Source organism: Nycticebus coucang, chromosome 4 (assembly GCF_027406575.1).
Source record: "Nycticebus coucang isolate mNycCou1 chromosome 4, mNycCou1.pri, whole genome shotgun sequence".
Classification (NCBI taxonomy): domain Eukaryota; kingdom Metazoa; phylum Chordata; class Mammalia; order Primates; family Lorisidae; genus Nycticebus; species Nycticebus coucang.
Window position 1 is genome coordinate 29,085,016 of NC_069783.1, and position 18,821 is coordinate 29,103,836.

The 18,821-nt window shown below is 50.8% G+C and overlaps 1 protein-coding gene across 2 annotated transcripts in view; it reads right to left on the reverse strand.

Moving 5' to 3' along the window:
* Positions 1 to 7,181: 7,181 nt before the first annotated feature.
* The window catches only part of GALNT14 (polypeptide N-acetylgalactosaminyltransferase 14), a 232,321-nt gene continuing 220,681 nt past the window's right edge, over positions 7,182 to 18,821 (reverse strand). Inside the window, exons 14-15 of one of the 2 annotated variants that reach the window (XM_053588156.1) lie at positions 8,855 to 8,974; positions 7,182 to 7,734 (exon numbers count right to left, since the gene is read on the reverse strand). In XM_053588156.1, the coding sequence (XP_053444131.1) occupies positions 7,576 to 7,734; positions 8,855 to 8,974 (279 nt within the window). In that variant the 3' untranslated portion in view covers positions 7,182 to 7,575. Of the gene's footprint in view, positions 7,735 to 8,854; positions 8,975 to 13,302; positions 13,411 to 18,821 lie in introns of those variants that run through there. The other variant, XM_053588157.1, reaches the window with a different exon arrangement.

Genomic DNA, 18,821 nt, shown 5'->3' on the forward strand with positions numbered 1-18,821 from the left:
CACAGTAAATAAAAGAGAACGGGAAGCAAATATGGGTAGCTTTGGCACATAATAACGGCTTACTAAAGGGGAGCCCCCTTCTCCCTTCCCTACCTAACAAACGACAGAGTGAGTGATCTGAGGGTCACTGTGGCTGTGACCGCCCACTAGGGAGTCTGTAGCATTTTCTTTCAGGTGAGAACCCAAGTGTTGGTTATTTTTTCACCCTCAGCATGAGAAGCAGCAGAGCCTAGTGACTCTGAAAACAGAACTGGGAATGGATTTTCCAGCTGTGAATTTCACTTCTGTTACAAAGTGTCTGACTTTGGACAAGCTGCTTAACTCACATGGCCTTCAAGTCCCTCACTTCTAAGGTTGGCGAGTCCCCAGAGCAATGCCAGGCACAGAGCAGGCACTGTGTGTGGGTGCTGTGCTGCTTGTGCCCCTCTTCTGTGTGTCTAAAATGTTCTATGGTTAGGAAATTAGGCTCAGTTATCAGACACTCAAATAGATCAATTAAATGTGGGTACTGTGGAGGCGTTTACCCCGTGAGCTCTGCAGGATGGACTTGGCATGAAGGCCCCTCTCTGGTCCTGTTCCCTCTTCCCTCTTCTCCTCTGCCTCCCACCCCACCCCCATCACCTCTCATAGCCATTGTTTATTTTCCACTCTGACTGACAGTGACATAGTTCTGGCCTGATGACATTTCTGGAGCCTCTCTCAGGCCCTACCTCTGCAGAACTCACCTGTAAACCCCCTTGCTCCCTGCCATCCAGCTCGTCTCCCTCTTCTTACAGCAGCTCAATACTACCCTCTGGTTCCAAAACCTTTCACGGCTCACAACTACTTACCTAATTAAGTGCAAAATCTTCTGCCTGGCCTTGCCTGACCCCCACTTTTGTCTGCGTCTCTTACACCACAGCCCGGGTCCCTTGTTCTGCATTCTCTGATAAGGCCCACCCTGCCCGCTTCTGCGCCCTGCTATGTTCTTATGGTCTAAGATGCAGCCCCACTTCTGTTCTTTTATGATCTCACCTATACTTCAAGTTCACCTCACATGGGTTCTTTTCTTCCTTTGGAGCTCAGAGCACTTTATTGGAACCTCTTTTTTTTTTTTTTTTTTGTAGAGACAGAGTCTCGCTTTATCACCCACAGTAGAGTGCTGTGGCGTCACACAGCTCACAGCAACCTCCAACTCCTGGGCTTAGGCAATTCTCTTGCCTCAAACTCCTGAGTAGCTGGGACCACAGGCACCTGACTACTTTATTGTTGCAGTTTGGCCGGGGCTGGGTTTGAACACGCCACCCTTGGTATATGGGGTCAGTGCCCTACCCACTGAGCCACAGGCGCCGCCCTGAACCTCTTTTTTGACACACCTTCTCTCTGAGCTGCCTTGTGTCCTTTCCCCCTCGCCCGCTGCTCAGGACCAAGCATGCTGTGAAGAGCAGCCGCGGATCTGGGCCTCCTGCCCTGCATTTGCAGGGTGGGCAGATGCCGCACGGAGTAGGAGACCCCAACTGGAGAAGCGAGCGGAAGCCTGGGACCCAGGGCACTGGCACCCACACCGGATAGTGCTCCATCTGCACATAGAGGCAGCTCCAAACTGAAAAGTGAGGAGTGAAGAGGGGCAGAATTCAAGCACTAGTCCTGAGGGTATGCCATGGGGTAGGCCCGGGTATCTCCTGGAGGGCTGCCCTACAGACTGGGAAAAGGCCGCTCTTTATCTGTGTACCTCACAACTGTTAATGAGAAGCTTTGCCCCTCTGTTGTGCGGTGGCTTGGTCACCCACTGTCACACCAAACATCCTGCTGGACAGATGGGTCAGGGAATCGTCTTCTTTCCTCCATTCCAGGAATGGATGACACTCTACCAGTGAAGCTGTTTTGCTTTCCAGAGGCAAGGATCCACCTTCACCCCTGGCAGTCCTTTACTCTAGCACTGGGGGTACACCCCACCCCACCCCAATGGCAGCTCTTCACCGCAGAGCTCCATCCAATCTCAATGGCAGCCCTTCACCTCAACGCTCATGGGGGCAAATTCACCCCCACCCCAGTGGCAGCCCTTCACCCCAGCACTGGAAGTGCACACCAGTCCCACCTTAATGGCAACCCTTCACCCCAACACTATGGGTGCAAACTCACCCCCACCCCAATGGCAGCCCTTTACTCCAACACTGGGAGTGCACACCAGCCCCACCCCCATGGCAACACTTCACCCCAACACTATGGGTGCAAACTCACCCCCACCCGAAAGGCACCCTTCACCCCAGCACTGGAGGTACACACCAGCCCCACTCCAATGGCAGCCCTTCACCCCTGCACTGTGGCTGGCCCAGGGAGGGCTGTACTGTTGAGGCTGGAACGTCTCTGAGGACCACCAAGTTTGCCATCTCCAGGGGTGCCCACAGCTCCTGGCTGCATCTGGGTGGTGAGCCATGGCAGCTTGTTATCTCCAGGGGCTGGTGCGGCATCCTGAGCTACTCCTTGCAGTGTGAAGCCAGGTAATATTTACCGGCTCAGATGAATAAGGTAACTAGCCCCATCACAGCACAAGGGATGCGTCTCTCACTCCCCCCTCCCATTTTTCCCCTTCTTTCTTTCTTCATTATGTTTGTAATTTTGTTTTATTATTTCTCATTGGAAAGCTGTGAAATGAAAATGATGCAATCTACTGCTGTGAAATAATGTCGTGCTCGAGTCCTTTTCCAATAAGCCCTGAGGTTTGCACTGTGACGGCTTCATTAAATTAGTCGGCTCCATGGCAAATGGAAAAGTGCTCAGAGCTTCAGAGTTTGCTAATCCGAAGCTGCCAGAGACCACAGACCACGAAAGAGCTCAGGCACTTGGCTCTGGATGACGGGGTGGGGGTTGGAGGGTGGCAGAAGAGGCCGCCACCTGCTGCGTGGGGTGTCACAGAGGCCACTCCATCTGCACAGCTGTTAGACTTCTCATCTAGCCCTTGAACCTTCACTCTCCTCCTCTGCGTGCCAGATGCTGTCCCAGGTGCAAAGAGAATGGATGGGCTAGAGCAGTGTATGGAGTGGGAGCAGCAGACATTAAATTCTGCTGTGGGTAAAGCCCGGTGGACTACAGGCACAGGGTGAGCCTCGCTTGGAAGGCCAGCCAGGACTCAGATTGCCAGATGCCAGTGAATGTTCCCGATATCTCTTGCAGATGAAACAGAAGGCTTCCTGCCCACCTTTCCATCACAATCCTCCAGAGTTTATGAGAACAAATTCTCTCTTGCTGGGCTCCACTGCAGTATTAAAGATTTCTATTACTGATAGTTCTTTCCAGTTAGCATTTTCAGTATTAAACTTTGTCATTATGAAGTAAAATATGTATGATCCCTAAATCTATGTGTATTATAATGAGATTTTATTGTTATAAATTTGTCTTCCCAGTCCTCCATTTCTGCCTTTGCTGTCTTTTTAAAACTCTAATGTCTGATAACTGTAGCCGGGAGGTAATTAGGAAGCGGTACTAAAGAATCACAGGCTTATTCTCTCACTCATTCATAGAAATTTATTGAGTGTCTACAGTAAGATATAATCCCACAGCCAGTGGGGAAGACAGTGGTGACAGCTAATTATAGCACTAAGGGATTTTGGTGTGAGCTAACACAGGAAGCCCCCTCCTCTGTACATATGTAAATATTGGATAAACCATCACAGCTGCATTTGAGCAGAAAGAGAGAGAAATTCCATCTTCCAAAAGCAAGTGGGAATTCACAGAATGGGGAATGAGAGCTGAAGGGGAATTGACGCCAGATGCGTCTCACCAGGGCTGGGGCTTTAATGATCAAGTGGAGGCAGATGTGGAGACCACAGCCTTGTGGGTGGCAGAGTCTAAAAATGGGGCTCTACCCTAGCTGTGTGCTTGGAGGGGCAAACAAACCCCATCTTCCAGCTGACTGATGGCATGGAGCAGGACTAAGGTTTAAGGTAGAAAACACTGACAAAAGATCAAAATCCAAGATTGTACCAAGTAACAGACATGGGTCCAAATTCTCATTGCTCACAGTGAAATCAATGTCCCAAGAGAATACAGATCTGTTAGGAATCAATGAAAACCAACAAAACCCCAGCAGAGGCAAATGTAAACCTTCCCTGAAGTCTATCTCCACAATCAGGGCATCTAGGAGGCCTAGAGGAAAAAGTGCTCACTAAAGATGAACTCACAAGGGAAATTACAAAGCACGTAAGGAAACAAACTGCAATGACGGTGCGTCTCAGATCCAACACGGCACCAGGCTCAGCTACCCACTGTGAGCTCAAATTTGCCTAAAACCTCCCATTCCTCCCCATCCACTCCACACCATTATGCCTCCAAGTCTAATCTAATCATCCAAGAATGCCAGAAGCCCTCCTTTCTTTTCTTCCTACTTCAAGAGACTATACATATGCACATGGGTATTAAAATACATATAAATTTCTTTTCATTTAATATGCATAGAGCTCTAATAAAAATGCTCATATCGTTCACATCTGTTCCCACTAGCCAGATGTAACCCTGGGCAAGGGGTATTCTGCCACACCAGGCCAACCTACCCACCTGGCATTGCAGTGAGACTCTTCCAGGCTGCTGACTCAAGCATGGTTTGAAGTCTAAATCTTATGAGCCCTTAAGATCCTCAGAGTATAGTTCTTTTTTGTTTTCCGAGGCTTATGTCATTTGACAAATTTTTACCTTCACTCACACCTGCTGGTGACCTACTAAGAGCATTGCTCCAGGTTACTAAAATTGGGTGTTCAAACTCAACACTCAAAGTTGACTGAGGACTCTAATTCAACACCCACCAAAAGACCTGACAGCCTGGCCACACGCATTCTGAGCTACACACATGCAGGACACAGGCATCCCTGTAACTGAAGCAGATCAATGTCCTCTCAGGTTGTCAGTTTTGTCGTAAGCTGGTGGAGGTTTGGAATTGTTACTGTGCTTGCTTTTAAATCCATGACTCTTGTTTTGGCTGCATCACTATCAGGTTAGTGCAGGACAGAGCATTTGCGTAACTCAACATAGTTGTAGTGATTCTTATTTGTACCATCAGAGTTTTTAACCTCCATTTTCACTAAGGAGGACTTAAGACGCATGCCCTTCTGCTCCCATGTGAACCACCCATAGCTCCATTAGCAGAATACCCTTCATATCCCTCAAGGTGACTCTTCATGGTTGTCCCACAGTTTTCCCTGGTAAGAGGAACATCAGTGGGACAGCCGGGCCTCATTGAAGAGGGTTGTGATAAGGGGCATGTACACTGAGGGGAACGAGTAGACAGATGAGGACAATGCCAGGCCTTCTTGTATTTATTCTACAGTTCTTGTTTCACTACTTAGGGCAGCGGTTCTCAACCTGTGGGTCACAACCCCTTTGTAACAATAAAAATGCATCACGGCATTAGGAAGGTTGAGAACCACTGACTTAGGGAAGGTTCTCATTCTCTGCAGGGCTGGCCTAAACCCTGTAAACACAGAGCTTAGTAGTAGAAGGTCTTCTGTAGACAGTTTTATCTAACCATGGCCTGCCTTCCTTTTCCCAGAATGGAGTGAAACAGCTCCAAGAACAGAGCCAGGTCATAACTCCAGCAGGCAACAGACTTGCATAAACACACACAAACAACCACCAGGGGAACCTGTGGGTCTGCACGGACACGCTCAGCTCTTGACTCTCCAAGTTGAGAGCAGTCTCTAGTAATGGATTTTATAATGATTAGCTTGAACAAATTCCCATCACCGAAGGGCTTTCTGGATGAAGGGTAGATGGATACCTGCTTGGAATATAATAGTTACTGTGGCAGGTGGTGGCTCCCAACCATCCCTGACTCCTGCCGTTAATTCACTTGTGTAATCCTCTTCCCTCAAGTTTAGGTTGGACCCCATGATTTGCTTCGCTCAAACAGAAGATGTTAAAAGTGATGGGAGGAAACTTTTGACATGAGGTTATAAAAGACTCTGACTTCTATGGCTCGGCACCTGTAGCTCAAGCTGCTAGGACACCAGCCACATACACCAGAGCAGGCAGATTCAAATCCAGCCGGGGCCTGCCAAACAACAATGACAACTACAACCAAAAAAAAAAAAAAAATCAGGCATTGTGGCAATTGCCTGTAGTCCCAGCTACTTGGGAGGCTGAGGCAAGAGAATCACTTAAACCCAAGAGTTGGAGGTTGCTATGAGTTGTGATGCCCCAGCATTCTACCCAAGGCGACAGCTTGAGACTCTGTGTCAAAATAAAAAAAAAGAAAAGGAAGGAAGGAGGGAGGGAGGAAAGAAGGAAGGAAGGAAGGAAGAAAGAAAGGAAAAAAGAAAGACTCTGACTTCTGAGATGCCCTCATGGTGAGGAACTCTTTCCCCCGGGAACAAAATCCTGCTAACTACCACTGAGTGAACCTGAGACAGATACTAGGCCAGGTGAACCTTGAGATGACCAGTCCTGGCCAGCACCCTGATGGTAGCCTTGTACAACAGCCTGAAGCAGAGGTCCCTGTTAAGCTATGCCTGGATTCGTGACCCACATAAAAGGTGAGGATGTTTGCTTTCAGCAGCTCAGTTTGGAGGGAATTTATTATGCAGCAATGGCTAACCGGGACACTTAGTAATCAGCCTGGGGTGAATTTACCTGGGAAGTAAGTCTGGGCATATTTGGGAAACTTGAAAGCAATATGAATTGGTTCTTTTCTTAAACCCCAGTTGAAGAGAATAGACAACCACCACCACCAATTTCCAGAGCACACGGGGGATTTATCGGAGTAGGAAGTTCCTATGGTAATGGCCATAGACCATAAAGTGTTTTTCACTGAGGAGGGAAATCACTTTAGAGACATCTGGCCCTGCACTGGACCTACTCTCTACTACGCCAGGATCACCACAGGGGCACCTAGAGCTTCTGAATTACAGACAATTTCCCAGAATGAGGTAGATGTGTCATCAAAGTCACTGATCTGGTCCCATGCCCCTGCCCTTGCTTGACATAACAGCAAATGGTGAGACAAAGAAGTCACATGTCTTGTTCAGACCTCATGGCTAGTTGGTGGCTTGGGACAAGGGCGCAGGCCTCCCATCTCCGTCATCTTTGTCCGCTCTACCACAAGACACCCGCCACCTCCACATTCCACAGTGGAGAGCTCAGCTCAGCCCTGAGCCAACCAAAGAAGAGACTGAGTAAAAGATACCCAGAGACAGCTTCCAAGGTTATCTTTATTTGTTTTGGAAAAAAACCTTCGTTCTTCAGCTCTAAATTTAGTCCTGGCCGGTGACAAGGAAGGCTCTTCTCTCTTGTCTCCACAGTGCCTCTTTTGTAAGAAAGGAAACAACAAACACTTCCCATGAGATCTCTGTCTCCAGGTAGCACTCCGGGAAAGAGCTGGCCGGGGCTGGGACCCGACCGGACTGAGAACCTCTGGGATTATTCTCAGCCCCACTGGCTTGCTATCTTTTCCTCCCTGAGACAGCTGCTCCTGTCCTGGGGGGCTCTGCCTCCACCTCCCAGTCCAGGAAGTCTGGATTCATCATGGGCTGCTCGCTGCCTGGTTTCCAGTCTGTTCTGGTCCAGGGAAGCACCTCCCATGGGTCACGCTGGGTCTGGCAAGGGTCCTCAGGAGCTCGTCATGTCCCAGTGCTGGCTCATGAGTGAGGACTCACACGGATTGACAACGATTTCCTTGCCGTTCTCAGTGCCATCACCGAACATGTCTGTGTCTAGACAGAGGTGGGATGCTATGTGTTCGATGCGGGAACCGGACTTGGTCCATTGCTGAGAAGACACAGAGAAGAGGATGAACAGGGTTTCTCTGGCTAAGGCTCCGGGTCCAATCAATATCATCAGAGTTCTGCATCCTGAGAAAGGTTGACACCACTTGTCTAGGGTCACCCCGAGAATTGATGTTACGGTCTCATGGAGCACTAAAACTGCAACTAATTGTTCTGCTAGGTATTGTTGTTGGTTTTTCTCTTTAATTTGGATAAAAAAAAAGTTAAAAGCAAAATCAATATGCTTACTGGGGAAACTCATTAGGAGGCAATAACTTTCCAAGCAATAGGCCAGAAAATGTGAAGTGAGTTAGTCACAGAAGCGACCAAAAAAACAATCCAGACTCAGTGTCTGCATAGTTACCGGGAAGTGGGGAGGAGCTGGGCACAGCAGCAGTGGCCAGGCGGGTCTCATGTGGCGATTCCCCACACTCTGCTCAAGTGCGACAAGGATGGAGGCCTGACACATCTTGGAGAAGACCCTGAGCAGCCACTGAGCTCCATACTGCCTGGGAACTGTCTCAGCTGCCCTGTGTAGTGCGTTATCACTAACCCCATTCACAGAGGAAGAAATGGAATTCAGAGAGGCCTAGTAACCTGCCATGGGTCACACAGCCACTAAGCCATAAGACAGGCATTTGAATTTTGTTTTTTTTTTAATGCCACTACCCAGTCAGCAGCCACCACTTTGCTGCTAGAGGAATGAAGCCCTTGGTGCACCCGGAACACTTGCAGCTTTGCTGGATACACTGCTGTAGGCCAAGGCTTTGAAGGCAAAGGGGTGAGTATTGCTCATCTTTGTGGCTTTGAGATTTTGTCTGGGATTCCAGGTGAGGGGCAGAGCAATGACAGGTCAGTCCAAGTAGAATGAGCATGGTCTGGCCAGCCAGGGTCAACAGCCTTTCACGTGTCAAGCTGTCTGGCAGGGGTCAATGCTGCTGTTGCTTCTGGCACCAAGGAGAGTATCTGAGATGGTACTCGCCTCCCTCTCCTAACACTCGGACTTCTTTCTCATTGACCCCTCCTCTTTGAGTTTCTCTCCTGTTTGGCACAAAAGACCTAGAGCCACACAGGCAGCCATGCTGTGGAAGGTGGCCACACCCCAGGCCCCCCTGAGCACTCACCTGTCTGTTATCTCCATTCTTGCAAAGGGTAAGAACCACAGGAGCACCAGGGAACAAAGTGACAACGGACAGGCACAGCTCCTCCTGGAGGATCTGCTGGGTGTACGTGAAGGCCCACGTCTGGGGAGGAAGAGGCCGGGAAGGGCTGCTCAGGAACTGGCCGTGGGGTTCGGCCGGGATGATAGATGATCAGTGCAGCTCGGTAAAAGTGCTGGGGGTCCTGGCAGGCACCAACTGCCAACAAGGTCACCTTGGAAAATGCTACTCAAGTGCCAGAGACCCAGAGGGCACAGCCCCATGGCTGTCTCCATCCCATACCCCGTGGAGAGGCCATGGCCACGTGGGCTGCCTCTGGGAGTTTCTGAACAATTCTGGGCTCCGACAGGAGCCTGGCAGCACCCTAGCTGAGCTTTGTGGTTTAGTTTCTCTGTTGGAGAGAATGTCTCGAGTGGAGTCTGTTCCACACGTTTGATGTTTCAAGCAGCCACCTGAAAGGTCACCCCGCTGTAGCAGCTGTCTTTACAATGTGCCCTCTTCTCTGAAAGGGAGTCCTCATTAGTGCCTTGAGCACATGAGAGTCATGATGAGAGGCAGGTTGGAGGACAAAGGGAACCAGGAAGGGCTCCAGAAAGGGGATGAAGAGTGCAGGGAAAGGAGAAAGTTACGAGAAATCAAACTTTTTCAAGGGGTGCGTGTGTCCCAGCATGCCAGTGCAGCGAACCATTTGGGCTTGAACTCCTGCAGGGGTGGGAGCCGAGAAATCAGACCAACAAGCAGAGATCCATCAGGCAGAAGGAACAGAGGCATTCTGTGAGGTTCATTAGGAGGAATGATTCTCATGTATTTCCTCCAAAGTGCCAGAGATCACAGACGAACTGCGGCTTAGGAAGCCACAAGCATCCTGGGTTCTGAAGCCAGGAGGGCAGAAAGTGCTGGCATAATGGCTGTCAAAATGCAAATCCTGATGAGCAGTTGCCCCCAGGTTGTAAAATGGGAATCACATTTTCCCTTTGCCCCTGGCAGGGGGTAAAGAAAATGATTCACAATTGGATCCCCCGAGGGAAGCTGTAGGGCCCTGTGATTATCTGTTCTCCATACATTCCTGTCAACCAGTTGACCCTCAGCCTCTGGACCAGGCCACTCAGGGGCTACTTCTCCTTGGCCAAAGAATGAAAAAGTCCCCTTAGCAGGCTGGGCCCCTGCTCTAGGACCATGTCCCTCTCCCTCAAGTAGACATGGTGGTCATCGTCTCCTGGTCTGTACCTTCCCTGCCGCCTCCTGCCAGCTCCATCCTGGCCCCAGTTTCTTCCACCTGCCAGGGGCCACCGAACATAGTTAATGGCTTTCTGGGACCTGGCTGTTCCTCCTCCTCTCCTGCAGGCCCGAGCCCTTCTGCTGTCCTGACCACACAGTGCACCCTCACCCTGAGTTGACCTGACTTGCTCGACAATGACCACTTTCTCTCCCAATCTGGGGCCTTCCCCTGTCCCCTCATCCCTGCATGAGGCCACCAGCCCTGTGGGAAGACGGGTCCTGCCTAAGGATTCTTGTGTCCCTTTTCAAGCTGCTGGTGTTGGGAGAAGACCTACTAAACAGATCCTCCCTGGGAGCAGACAGAAATACAGATGAAAGGAGACTGCCCGTGAGTCAGTAATTTTTGCAGCCTGGCAATGGACATTGTCAAGGATACTGTTCTACTTCTGCATCTATATATATTTGAGATTTTCTATAAAAAAAAAAAAGCCATAAAATAAGTTCTCCTGGACATATCGAGAAGTTCTCTGACCTGGTGAACAATATGGTTCTATATGCCCCCATTTGCCTTCCTACAGAATAAGCCGAAAGGGAAAGACGTCTGTCTGCACAGAGGTGATGCAGCGACCAGGCTGCTACTGCTCATTAATAATGGCTGGTATTTCTTAAGTGCTCGTGATGTGCCAGACACTGTCCTGACAACTGTACACAGGTGAATTTAATCTTCATGAGAACCCTATTAAGTGATGATGAAACCAAGGCTCAGAGAGGTCATCCAAGGTCATATGCCAGCAGTGGTATGACTCTCTCCAACAGCTCTGCTCGTGCTGATGCTGGCGGAGTCAGAGCTGGCTCCGGACCCTTTTAGACAAGTTTAATCATGGGAGAAGACAACTGCCCTTACGGTTCATTTTCTAGGTTGTAAATAGTAAGACCATGGCTCAGCCGCACCTTGACAGGAGAGTGGCAAGAGATTCTTCTTTCTGGCCAGTTTCCAGTAACAGCCTTTGTGAAAAGGCAAACAAAGGTCATACTCCCATGGCAAGCAAGGGTGGGGCAGGCCAGAGACTAGGCCCCTGGCGTTTATGGGAACTGGGCAGTTGTAGAAGGGAACCCCACTCCCAATGCCAAGCCAGGACCCTTCTCTCCTCCCCATGCCCTGCATGTCCAAACTGGGTCATGCCCCTCCAAATAGTCCCCATTGGAGGACAAACCCAGGATAAGATTAGTGCAGGTTCTGGAGTCAGGCTGGGGCATTGGGTGGGGAATTCTGGGGGTCCTACATATTTGGAATATCATCTAGAAGGTGGACCCTCGAATGTGAGCCTAGAATATCCATCAATCTGCAGGGAAGACTGGGAAGGGTCCAAGGGTGGGGCCTCAGGGTTAGGATGCCAGGCAGACACCTGCCCTGAGGTCAGTACCACTGACTTCTAATTTAGACTCTTGCCATTTTCTGTAAATGAGGATAAACAGTCACAATATGGAAAGAAGATGAGGTTCATTCCTGGTGTCCCATTACCTGACCACACAGCCTGCAGGAAATCGCAAATTAGCATTTCCAAGCAATCAGATCACCCTAACACAAGGACATTGTATTCTCTGCGTTAAAAGCATTAACTGAGTAAGTGTAAAAGCTTACAATAAACTGTTTTGAAAGCCCACTTTGGCACTTCTTCCTTTTTAATATCCTCAGGGCCTCAAAACTGGAAGAACTGGGATGGGGGTTCTTTCCATGGAGACCTCAGTGCACCAATGCCTTTGAGGAAGGAACCCTTGGGCTCATGAGCCCCCCCCCAGACCAGGCCAGGAGAAACCACCTCCAAGACCCTCCAGGGGAGTAAGTGAATAGGCAGGGAGACTATTCACATAGTCTATTCACATAGAAGCCCTCACATTCACCCCACTTTCCATCAGCTGTTGTTTTCCTGGTATTTAAATAATTTAGCCTCACAATTCTCAGTGGAGGGCTGATCTCTGGCTGCATCTGCAAGGTGGGTGGAGGGGAGCAAGGAGAGGTTTTACCATTCCTGGAATGCAAGGGGTGATGAGTGGGCCTTTTAAAAAGAATCCTGGAGTCAGATATGGTTCCCAGGAAGGCAGCAGCTTGTCAGATGGGTCTGGGCTCGGTGGGTGAGTGCCCAACCCTCTGCTGATGGTTGCACTGGGGAACTCGTAAAGGCACAGTTGGTAATAGTGATGGCTATCCTTCCCCACCCCCTGCGCTTAGCCATGGCAGGGAACCCATAGGCCCCTGGGAGACTCTACGTGGCTTGTCTCAGGCCTCGCTGGGAAAGGCAGGCCAGGGGCAGAAGAAGAGGGTTCCCAATGAATGAGAAGGGGCGTGCCCAATTCTGTGCTTAGATGGGGTCTCGGAAGACAGCCACTGTGGGGAGATCAGGGAGTGGGCCTCAGCAAGGTCAGGGAACTCCTCTCTCTAGCAAACTGCCCTCTGGTTGCAGCTGGTAGAGCCAGGATACAGAGGCACCAGGGCACTCAGCTGGGCTCATGTATTGTCTTGTACCAGATTGGAGCAGCAGAGGCAAGATTTTCTGAAGAGGTAGGAGTGAGGCTGAGGCAGGGCCTAGGCAAGGGGCTGATCTTGGAACTATTGAGGGCCACCTATTTTAATAAGAAGCAATCGGCCAGAGCAGAGGCCCCCAACTCCCTCCCAGGGGACATTTGGCAGCATCTGGAGACATTTTTATTACTATGACTGGGTGAAGGAGTGCCACTGGCACCAGGGGCTGGTGACCATCCTTCAATGCACGCAATGCACAGGACAGTCCCCACAGCAAGGCATGGTCTGGGCCCAGTGCAAACAGTGCTCAGGAGAGAAGCCCTGGCCTGGGCTCTGGAGGCAGCAGGCCTGTCTGAACCTCTGCACCGCTCCTGTATGCCTCTCTAAGCTGCGCCCACTCCACCAGCCAGTACTTGCTCTCCAGGTGGGGTGATGCTCAGAGGGACTCCACCCGGGTCACACATGCATGATGTTGGGGTGGCATTCAGATAAGAACCCTGTTACTCGGCACATAGCTCATGGGGTTGTTGCAAGGATTAAACGAGATGAGGCCTGGGGAGCACGGCGCCCAGAGCTCTGCCCCAGCTCAGAGTTAATAGCGCGCCGTGAATAGTACTTTTAAGACATACGGGCAGAGGTGGTTGGGTGCAGGAAGAAAAAATGAACACATGGAGACAGAAGTTAGATAGCTGTATTTTCAGTAAGGCAGAGGCCACGTCATCTCCTGATGGTGGAGCTTCGTGTTCAAAAATTCTTCCATGCAGCAAGGAATGGTAAACAACTGAAAAGAAAAGAATACAAGGCAGCATTGCTGGTTTTGTTGTGGTTAGATGGGAGAGCGGCTCCCATTTGTAAGGGATTCCTTCCAGGGCTAGGCCCCATTCTAGGCACTTGTACTCATTGTCCATGTAATCCTCGTAAGGACCCTGGGAGGCAGGAACCATCTTATAGAAGGGGGCACTGAGGATCAAAGGGTCAGCAGTTACTCTGGGAAAACCCAGGAGCAGACCCTGGGGCTGTGAACTTGGGCCTCCTTGGTGAGAGGGGACCTGAGCCAGGGTGTCCAACCAACCTCTTAGGCCACAAGGGCAACTCATGGAACATGCCCTGGAAGCTTCCTCTTCCAACAGGCTGCGTGGAATGAAGGAGCCTGAGCTCAGCTGACCTCTTGCTTCATCTGGCTCTCTGAAGTCAGCTAGTGACCAGCACTGACCAGCACTGACCAGCACACCTTGGGCTGCTGTACCAGCTGCATAAACACAGGCCTCTCGCCAGAGTGGGCAGGATGCCCTGGCAGGCACACAAGTCCTCCTTCGCTGGACTTGTTCTTTGGGTCTTTTCTTCATTTCAGCCCATCCTGTTCTTTTTTCTCGAATTGCAAGTCATTTATAGGTGTAATTAGAAACCCCTACCCATAGGTAGTGGGTCACATTCCTGGGCTCTGGGGTGATTGCTGTGGCTGCTCACTGGCTTATTAGCCTCATGAACTTGAGTGAGTCACTCCCTCTCTGTACCTCAGTTCCTTCCTACCTCAGGGGTCACTGCAAGGAACAATTGGGTTAATACCTACCGAGCCCAGAGCCCTGCATTCCATTTGCCAAATGCTCAATTACCATCTGCTTCATTGAGGACAGTGATGGGGAAGCTGACAGGAAGAGAGATGGCCCTACAGGCCTTCCTCTGGAAAACTGCCCAGGAACTGTGCCAGAAGAGGCCATGCCCAAGGCTGGGTTGACAAAGTACAGAAGGATGACATGCTGGCAGCCCAGCCTGCTGGCAGACTAGACACACACACCTGGAGTGCCAACGCCAGTCTAGGTTTGAGGACAAGCTTTATTTCACGCAGGGCACACAGTTGCCCGCATGCTTGCTCCAAAGCCAGTAGCCCAAATTACTGGGAGATGGGGAAGAGAACACATTAAAAATATTTTAGTTCACACTTTCCCCTCTCTTTATGATATATATATATACATATATATTTTTTTTTTGAGACAGTCTCATTGTCACCTTCGATAGAGTACTGTGGTGTCACAGCTCACAGCAACCTCAAACTCTTGGGCTTAAGCAGTTCTCTTGCCTCAACCTCCCAATTAGCTGGGACTACAGGCACCCGCCACAATGCCTGGCTATTTTTTTGTTGTCATTGTTTAGCAGGCCCGGGCTGGGTTAGAACCCACCAGCCTCGGTTATGTGGCTGGCGCCATAACCACTGAGCTACAAGCGCCACCTAATTTATAAATTTTTTGAGACAGAGTCTCACTTTGTCACCCTGGGTAGAATGCTGTGGCATCACAACTTGCCCCTCAGCTCAAGAAATTCTCCTGCCTCAGCCTCCCAAGTAGCTGGGATTACAGGGCCCCACCACAATGCCCAGCTAACTTTTCTGTGTTTTTAGTAGAGATGGGGTCTCACTCTTGCTCAAGCTGGTCTGGAACTCCTGAGCTCAGGAGATCTACCTGCCTCAGCTTCCCAGAGTGCTGGGATTACAGGTGGGAGCCACCGTGCCCAGACTGCCCTCTCTTTAAACTGGGGTGGAAACCAGAGTTTCATACCTGTCTCCTTTCTACCTTTTGCAAATATTTTTCTAGAGCACCCAAAAAAGTTAAGAGGGAACTTGTTAACACGGAGACTCCTTGGGCTTCACGTGTTTACAAACGGATGATGTATTTCTCTCACATTTCACCTAAGGCACCAGCCTGCTGACATCTTCAATACACACTCAGATGAAACATTTGGCTCCTAAGGTTGACAAGCCAGCCAAGACAGGGAGGAAAGGCAGGGGAGGGACGAGGGGGTAGGGGTGTGGCAGAGGTGTGAGCCAGTGCCATAGCAGGAGGACAAAACATCTCCTTTCCATACTGAGGACATCCCAGGGCGTGGGGCTCACCTTGCCTGGACAGAGTGGGAAACAGAACCCAGAGCTCCTGGTCCCACACTCTGGTGCCTTCACTCTACAGTCTAGGAGCCCCAAATCCTCCCCACAAATTGCTCAGCTTGACTCTAGGACCTGCATGGATCTCATGCCTGGGTTTGTCCTCCGAGGGTGGATTGTGTCACTAGTATACTTCCCTAGGCCCAAGGGGGACTGTTTAGAAGGGATTGACCCAGTTTGGACATGGAGGAAGAGGGAGAGGAGGGGTTTAGTATGGCACTGGGAGTGGGGCTCTATCCATACTCCTGCCCGGTTCCCATACATGCCAGGGCAGGAACTATTCTCTGGCCACCTCACCCTTGCCCTGCCATGGGGTATGGCCTTTGTTTGCCTTTTCATAAAGGATGTCATTGCAAACTGGCCACAAAGAAGAATCTCTTGCCACTCTCTCCTGTCCAGGTGCAGCTGATCTTACTATTTACAACCTGGAAGAGGAACCACGGGGCAGGTGTCTTCTCCCATGATCAAACTTGTCTAAAAGGGCCCGCAGCCAGCTCTGACTCTGCCAGCATCAGCAAGACCAGAGTCATGGTATGCAGCCAGATTTTCCAAATCTATCTTTGTCACTCACTAGTATATGACCCTGAATAACCTCTCTGAGCAATGTTGTCATCATCTAAAAGGGGGACATAATAGTAATAGCTACTTAATAGGCACCTAAGTCTTTGCTATGGCCTCCAGAGATAGAGGAGATGGGAGCGGAGAGGGCCAACAAGTCCTGTTTAGGGGCTGAAGGAGCAGATGGGACTCCCTCTGGATAGGCCAGAGGCAGGGCAAGCAGGGCAAGCAGGGCGACCCAGGTGGGAGCGGGTCGGGGGACAGAGTAGGGGTGAGAAGAAAGAACCCACCAAAGTCCCATATGAGCAGAAGGGGTTGGGAAGTGGAAGGACAGAGCTGGCCATTTATGCAGGAATGAGGAGAGGACCCTGGGAGGAAGAGAAAGGTCACCACGTCAGTCCTCCGAGAGTGTATCCTCCTCTCTCTCTGAGATATTTCTGCTGACATGGTTACATGGACTCACACCCTCAGAGCCTGTGGAACACATCTGAGTGCTGCGGGACACCTATAGAGCAGGGGTTGATCTAGCCCAGCATGGTGCCTCCTTGCACACCCTGAGGGCAGCTGGTGCCCAGGGGACCAGGTGTAGCTGGGACAGGCACCATTACCCCGCCCCCACATCCAGTAAAGGCCTGGCCACCTCTCTTCAGGTCCAGGGTATCTCAGGACCCCGCTCTGAGGCTGGGAGAGCCTGTGGCTCCTTCCTTGCCACTCTCTGTCTGCCTGGTCCAAGCAAACTTCCACCCCAGGGAAAGGGGAAGACAACGTTCCAGCTGTTGGGATGCCCAGGGCTGCTGCCCACTCAGTCAGAAGCGAGGGAGATGTCACCTACTCACAATGCTTTACAAATGCTTTACTCTCAGCCCAGAGGTCACGCCTAGCTGAAACCAACGGTTTCCTTTCCCTTCTCTTGTCTGACCCAGGAAGTTGCCTCCCTGGTTTTTGTGGTAGTCCACAGAGAGCCATCAAAGGCCATGCTGGGACAGGGAACACTGAGTGAGTAACCACATGTGGGGGCTGAGGGATGGGAGAAGCAATCGGAGGCTGTCACTGTAATCTAACCCAGTGGCTCCCAACTGGGTGGCTTTGTCCCTCGGGGGCACTGGTAATGTCTGGAGACAATTTTGGTGGTCATAACAATATGTGTGGGAGGTGCTCCTGGCACCCATGGGCAGAGGCCAGGGACACTGCTAAACAGTCCTCAACACCACAACAGCCCCCACAGCAAAGAATGTCAGCAGTGCCAAGGCCGAGGATTACTGATTTCCCGAGAAGTGAACACAGGGTCTAAGAACAGGTCTTCCAAGGAAGACAGGGTGGGACTCAAAGAGACAGAGGGTACAGTAGAATGAGGAGCTGCAGGAGGTGGGAAGGATTGGACAGGGCGGCACCCAGGCACCTGGAGAAGGAGGCCAAGTCAGGGGAACTAGTGTGACAAGGAGGTGGCCCAGGTGCCTAATGGTGAATCACAGAGGAGTCTGATGGGGTTGTGGACTCGCTGGACCACCCAGTGTTTGAGACAGAGTCCATCTGGGATAGATAGTAGCCTATGGAGCCTTCTCCTGAGACCACATGGCATCGTGCTCCTGAGGCTCGACCTCCCATCACAGGAAGGGAGACCACAACTGGGCTTCTGCCTCCTGCCCACACCACACCCGCCATCCTTGCAGAGGTGTGTCCTCACCAGCATCCTGGCTCCACCCCAGGCTCTTCACATGCTGTATTTCCTGGGCCTGTTTCACTCATCTCTGAGGATGCAGACCACTTCCAAGTTCTCCAGGCAAACTGCCCTATCCTCATGCCTCTCAGTCCTTCTATGGCATGCTGGCCCCGATCTCATCCAGGATTCAGGATAGAGGTTATGTCCCACTGGCTGCTTACTCGATTATGTCTACACGAGGCCTCTTATCCCTCCACTGAAATCTAGGCTTTCATCTTTGTTTCTTCACAGTTAGCAAAGAAGTGTTTGTTGAATGAATAAATGAATAAACCCATGGATGGATGAAGATACAGAATTTGTTAATCAGTAAACAGAACTAGGACATGGATAACATCTCCAAGAAACCATTTACAAACAGAAGAGTGGACTGAAGCGCCCCTGAAGAGTGAACTTCCAGTTCATGAGGGGATAAGAATGGGGGGAGGAGCCAGCAGAGTGCCGGGAAGAGCAGGAATGTAGGAGAACAGGGATCTCCTGGGACCACGGGGGCCAGGAGAGGGGTTTACATGGCAGAGGGATGTGCTTTAATGAGTTCAGCCGGCCATGTGCTATGGAGACAGACTATGAATTAGTCAGTGACCTTCAAAAGAGCAGTTCTGCCCTTAAGTGGGAGAACACTGTCCCCCCAAACACTGCATTCCCATGGACTTTGGGGAAGCAGAAGATAGGGGGGCAGGATAAAAGAGGTCAAGACCCAGAGACAAGGTGGCAGACGGAGTTGGTTTTACCAAATCTGATGTGACTCCCTGCCAGTCAGAGCTAATCGGCCGCACAGAGCGCGCATGTGGTCCAGCTTCTTTCTCTTTGCATGTCACATTTGCGAGGAGCTGCACCCCTGGCCCTGCCTGACCCAGTCTACGTTTACTGCCAGCAGGCAGGACGCCTGCCTGGATGGACTCATCCAGCTCCTACCATTTCAGTGGGCAGCTGCTGCCTGTGCAGCATCTTCCAGAGGAAGGTTGTGCATCTGGAAAGCTAGCGG